This window comes from Sus scrofa, chromosome Y, assembly GCF_054392235.1.
Source record: "Sus scrofa isolate SSC_HxYL_T2T_F1_AM1 chromosome Y, Sscrofa_HxYL_maternal_Yorkshire_Landrace_v2.0, whole genome shotgun sequence".
In the NCBI taxonomy this organism is placed as follows: domain Eukaryota; kingdom Metazoa; phylum Chordata; class Mammalia; order Artiodactyla; family Suidae; genus Sus; species Sus scrofa.
The window spans coordinates 12,470,213-12,476,282 of record NC_139402.1 but is presented as its reverse complement, the minus strand read 5'-3'; the positions used below and the strand labels follow the sequence as shown (position 1 = coordinate 12,476,282).

The window sequence follows — 6,070 nt, the reverse complement described above, 5'->3', positions numbered from 1 at the left end:
GTTACATGAATCGATTGGCCTTTAATTTGTATTTGCTTTTGAAATCCTTTGTTACGTTGGTTGAGTGACTAGGTAATGTTTTACAATAAAGTGAGATTCTACTTGGCCAGGTGTTTAAAATTTGCATTCTCTCTCTCTCTGTGTGTGTGTGTGTGTGTGTGTATTTGCAAATTTCCTAAGTGTAAATTACAGTGTTACAGGGGAGAAATTGTCGGATGGAAGGTATGAACCCAATCTATAAAGATATAGCTCACAACTTACTCCCTCCTTCTCAGACATTTGCCAACCTGATGACCTTGCAGCATGGGAAAAGTGTGCCCCTAAATCAGAGGAGGGAAGATAGGTAAGCAACAGCTGTGAATTCAAGAGCCATGACTGTGGGAAATCCAAGAGGCAGCTTGGTTCTTCCTGGCTCCCCAGAAAACCCATTAATGAAAAGAAATGCTTTGAAAATATGTTCTCCATTTGGGGTATTCCTTCTACAGTTTTGGGTTGACAATATCTGGTGAAAATGAGGATCATTTTAGAGACAATCTTGTGACTCATACTCTAGTTCTGTGTTTTGAGGTTAGGGTTCACTTTCTAAAACTCACTTCCCAAATAGTTCTTTGAGGCTGTGTTACAATATTTCAATGTTTAAGGGGGGTACTAAGAACATAGTCTCAGCATGGGAAGCTGAGTGCTGCAATCTGTCTCTGGGAGAATATCTGATGCCCCACGATAACCAGGGGGTTATACATTCTGGGAAAGTATCATTTAAAGGGTTGTCTCCAGCCTAGATGGAAGGTCTCTTGTCAGGAATACTTAAGTACCATATGCACAAGCAAAGTGAATAAAATAACTCTTAAAATCTCTATTTCCCTCTTAAGAAGGACATCCACATTGCACAGGTCTACAGAGAGAACTACTGACATCAAACTCACCCTAAAACAAGGCCCTAATAACAAAAACACCAATGCCTGGACAAAAAGAAGTCACCATCAGAAGGACACCACTATCCCAAGATTGCCCCCCCCATGACCACATGGTCATTTGTTGACCTTCTCATCTACCTTGGTGGGTTTCTCCTCTCCAAGGCTCTTCTCAGTGATGTTCCTAGGTGTGATCCCCTCACCTGGCCAACTAATACCTGCTCTCACAAGGGCACAATTATGTTTCCTTCAACTGTTACTCAAGCTCAATCAGCATGTAAGACTTTAGCCAAGTGACATAACTCTCCTGGGCTACATTAATCGAAATTTAACGGCTCCCTTGTGATGGGAATGTTTAAACTGTCAAGGGATAACCAGCCTAAGAACACTGGGAAATACAACTGAGTGGACAAGCCAGAATGAAATTTCCTTTAAAGAGAAGGAACGGACTAATCCAGCTGAACAGCGATAAAACAGGGCTGTTTTGCGTGAAGCTTTTCAATTTTCATTTAGGACTTTATGAATACTGCTTTCCACATAATTTTTAAGAGACCACAAATATTTTCTTATATTTTTCCACTCCTTATCAGAATAGGTTAATTTGTTTTTATTGCCACCAATATATTGTTATATTTTCTACTGCACAGCATGGTGAGCCAGGTCCATAGACATGTTTATATTATTTGCTCCATCACAAGTGAGGAGACATAGTTCCCAGGGCTACACAGCAGGATCTCACTGCTTATCCATTCCGAAGGCAAGAGACTGCCTCAATGAACTCCAAGCTCCCACTCAATCCCAATCTGTCCCAGTCCCCCTCCCACTGGAAACCACAAGTCTATTCTCAAAATCCATGTTTTTCTCTTCTGTGGAAAGCTTCACTTGTGCTCTAAAATAGACACCAGATATAAGTGTTATCATGTGGTCTTTGTTTTTCTCTTTCTGACTTCCTTCTCTCAGCATGAGAGTCTCTAGGTTTATGTTTTATTCACTGTGTCCACAAAATTGCTGTCTCTTGCATTTCCAGAAGTGTAACTGAGTCACTGAAAATGATATATAGTTCCATATGAGATCAGTGTTCTCTAGATATGGGAACATGCATCAAGAGGGAATATTTTCCTGGACCATAATAGACGAGGAAGATGGGTGGTCCAGAGACTTTTGGCTACTCCTAGTATGGCTTTGTCCAGGACTAGCACATTTAATGGCCTATCTGTGACATCATTGCCAGACCTAGCAATGTTCATTGCTGGCACTGTGAGATGAAATGGTCATGAAATGCCTCCCCAAACTATGGTCAAATGTCCGACCATGGGGGAGTATGGCCAACTGTGACCTCAAGTTAGCACTTGCCTAGAGGCTCTCCGTGCAGGAAAACTTGAGGCACAGCAGCTGTTGACCTGCAGCACCTGCTGAGCAGAGCTCAGGGAGGTGAGCAGCGGTGAGGCACAGGCCTTCAGACCGATTTCAGGTGAGGATCTCTATGGGCCCAAATTCTTGCATCTTCTCTCATCTAGAAATACAGAGATCATTGACCATGGCAACTGCATGGGCCAATAGGGAGAAAAGGCAGAATGGAGTAGCTGTGGGTCAGACATCCATGGAAGACTAGGAAATCTTATCGAAGTAATTTCAGGCAAGCCTTTGTATTGCCAAGAACGTAGGGTTTATGTGCCCTGTCAGACGTGATGACACCAGCTGTTCTCAAAGCAGCATCAGCTGGCAGCGACAACCTTATATTTTCACGGTCTTCTCCTATAGCAACAGAAAGGAGACAACATGTTTTATGACCAATAGCTCCTGTGATTTACGTGTTAATACCACATCACGTGTTAAAACCTACTCAGATGAAACTACACTCCTCCTTCAACAATACTGGTGTCAACCCATGTTTAATCTTATTTTTCCTTTCTTCCCATCCTCTATGGTAGCATATACCATGTCCATCCACAAGTACTCCTCACCCCAGGCCAGCAGGAAGCAGATAGAGAAGAGTAGACATTCATCCCTATCCCATATAATGGAAGGCTTGAATGAGAGGAGCCCAGGAGGATGGAGACAGACCGCCATACACCCCAACTATTGCTGCTCACCTGAGAGACTTGCTGTGGACACCCCTCCCAGAATGTGGATGTGCAAGTTGGGCAGCAAGAAACGAGGACCTGTGGGAAGCAACTGCCTGCACAGACTAACTGCCTACATGGATTAACTGTGCTCTGTCATGGGACTTGAGTCCCTACACCTCCCTTGACCTTCCCTTTCTTCTCCATTTTCCCTGCCGCAAGGTCCCACCATGGACTCCAACCACAGACTCCCACCACAGATGCTTTATAAGCCTAACACCTCCTTGCAGTCAAGGCTGATGCCATCGTGGGCTCTGCCCAGCCCCCTCAGAGACCCTAATAAATTCCTCTTGTGCACTATTTGGCCTTGTGCATTCCTCCCTCAGCAACCTAACGGAAAATGTTTGGAATATTGTTTAACACACAGACTACTTGCGTAGGATACACAGAAAACTCGATATAATAAAATCAGTGATACCAGATCACTGTCAGTTTTTAACAATGTGACAACATTATGGGATAAGTTTTAGAGTATTCAGTTCAAGGGCATATATAATCTTCAGAATGTGGTGCACCCATCAATTCCTCAGTCCACATTGTATCAATCCACAAGGAAATCTCATACCCTTTGGATGGTACTTCCCCACATTTCCTCTCCTAACACAAGCAACCATCAATCTTTTTTTTGTCTCTATGGCTATAGATATTTTGCTTGGTGCCCAGGGCCCTTCCATGTCTTGGTTAGTGATAAAGGTCATGGTTTGTTTTGTTTTGTTTTGTTTTTGATTGTGTATTTGTTTCTTTTTTTCTTTTCTTTTTGTCTTTTTATTTTTTGGACTGTACCTGGGGCATGCAGAAGTTCCCAGGCCAGGGATTGAACCCATAGCACGGCAGAGATCAGAACACTTTTGTAACAAGCTAGCCACCAGAGAACACTGGCTATGTTTTTCTGAATATAAATACTGCACAGATTCTAGTTATACACTCTCAAGAGCTGCATAGCTTTTGTTTCACTTTGCCGTTGTTTTTTTTTTTTTTTTTCTTCCATTTACAAGGCCTTACATGACAGGCACAAGTGCATATGTGCACAAGAGAGAACTTGCGTTTACTTCAGGGATGAAATGGATTTATTTATTTATGTGATTTTTTTATTAAAAAGATTCCATTGGAGTGGGGTCTCATTTGCTGATCTCATTTTTTTTTCTCTCTTTGGGTTACTGTTCAAGTACGGAGCTCATATTTTATATTAACTGGGCTAATTTCATAGAGAAGTAAACCCTGACTGAAGGTGATGCTCAGATTGCTAGGAGACTAGAGTCTTGTGATGTCACAGCTACTCAGGCTGGCAACCATTGTGATGGATTGGATAGTTTATCTGTGTAGGCTTACCAAAGCAGCATTTAAAACTGCAGAGTTCCAAAGCCATGCAGGTGAGAAAAGTAGCTGAAGAGAAACAAATCTGAGATGGCACATGCTCCTACAGAAATTCAAGGTGTTTCTCCTAAAGATGAATCAACTGGTTCAGAATCCTCCATTACATCTCCATGGTGTGATAACTCAATCACTGGGGACTTGGACTTGAGGTCTCAGATTGAAGAAAAAGCTTTCCAGGCTTTGTCTGAGGGCTCCCTGATGAAAGAGCCATGCCACACATTGTGTGCCTCTGAACCAGATGGAGATAATGATTTTCCTCCTCTGCCCTTTCCCAGAAAACTTTGGGAAATTGTTGAAAGTGATCGATTTAAGTCCATTTGGTGGGATGAAAATGGAACCTCGATCGTGATTAATGAAGAACGCTTCAAGAAAGAAGTTCTGGAGAGAAAGGGTCCGTTCAGAATATTTGAAACTGAGAGTATGAAAAGCTTAGTTCGACAGCTTAACCTTTATGGATTTACTAAATTGCGAAGGAATTTTCAAAGACCTGCCTCACTAGCCAACATTCTGGCAGAAGATAATGAAGTCTCTGCTTGGAACAAGGTATTATGAAATGTCCAGTTACTATTTACAGAGGGACATCTGCAAATATGTTCATACATATAGGGTCATATTAGACCTTGAAAGTGGGATGAAGTACTGCTACGCTTTTAAATTGAAGGCCACTTGGTCATAAAATATTTGGGGTGATAGAGAAATTTCCTAGCCACCTGGAGCCTTCTCGATGAACCTCACCCAATACAAGCCCCTGAACCTCATACTGTTACTGTAAATGCACCAGGCATTTTTATTTAAGGACCATAATTGCCTGTTCCCACTACATAAATTTTTGAAAATGTTAGTAATAGATGAGTATTATTTCCTGACATTAACTCTGTGTGATGAAACAAGTCAGATTTGTATGGATTCTTTGTCCTCGTATCTTTGTTTAAAAGGTCACTAAATACCTTTCTCTTTTGGTTTTAGCTGCAGTTCTACCATAATCCAAATTTTAAACGAGGCTGTCCCCATCTGTTGGTGAGGATGAAAAGAAGAGTCAGGGTGAAAAATGCTTCTCCAGTATCGGCTTCTCTACTTCAAGGCTGCAGCAAGAAGCGCTCTAGAACAGGGGGTGATGTGGATAACCATAATTCTGATGTGGCTGCAGAAACTCGTGGAGAAGATGCATTTTCAGCCTCTACAAACCTAAATGTGCCTTTAATAAGATGGCCTTCTATGAGCCAGAGAATTTCTAATACAACTACCCCAACTAGAAGTGGTCTTTCTTCTCCATCATCACCATCAGTCAGGCCACCAGGACAAATTGTCATGGCTCAACATGCTATTTTTAGTCAGTTGACCACGTTTCACATGCACTCACAAAGCAGCTACTCTCCAGCAAGTGGCCACATCGTGAATTTCATTACAACTACCACTTCCATTTCTCAGTACCACCTTATTTCTAACTTCCCAAGTGGTTATTTTGGACTGAGGGTGGAGCCTTCTCCTTTGCCAACCAGATACCAGAATATATCACCAACTGAGGGCCCTGTGTCTAACCCCCAAGCAGCAGCCCAACCATGGTTCCTAACGCCAATGGCCACTGACACATCTGCTGCCTCGCTTTCAAGGCCAAATCCTCAGTCCTCCTCCGTATCGGAACATCACCCTAATTACCACTGA

At 42.4% G+C, this 6,070-nt stretch overlaps 1 protein-coding gene across 1 annotated transcript; it reads left to right on the top strand.

Annotated features, from left to right (window-relative positions):
• Nucleotides 1–4,438: 4,438 nt before the first annotated feature.
• LOC110257881 (heat shock transcription factor, Y-linked-like) lies at nucleotides 4,439–6,070 on the top strand. The gene is made up of 2 exons (XM_021080881.1): nucleotides 4,439–4,951; nucleotides 5,375–6,070. Exons 1-2 carry the CDS (start codon nucleotides 4,439–4,441, stop codon nucleotides 6,068–6,070), a joined length of 1,209 nt encoding a protein of 402 aa, XP_020936540.1.

Coding starts and splice junctions, on each gene's coding strand:
- LOC110257881 (XM_021080881.1), top strand. CDS start 4,439: ATGGCACATGCTCCTACAGAAATTCAAGGTGTTTCTCCTAAAGATGAA. Junction 4,952..5,374: donor AAGTCTCTGCTTGGAACAAG/GTATTATGAAAT, acceptor TTTTGGTTTTAG/CTGCAGTTCTACCATAATCC.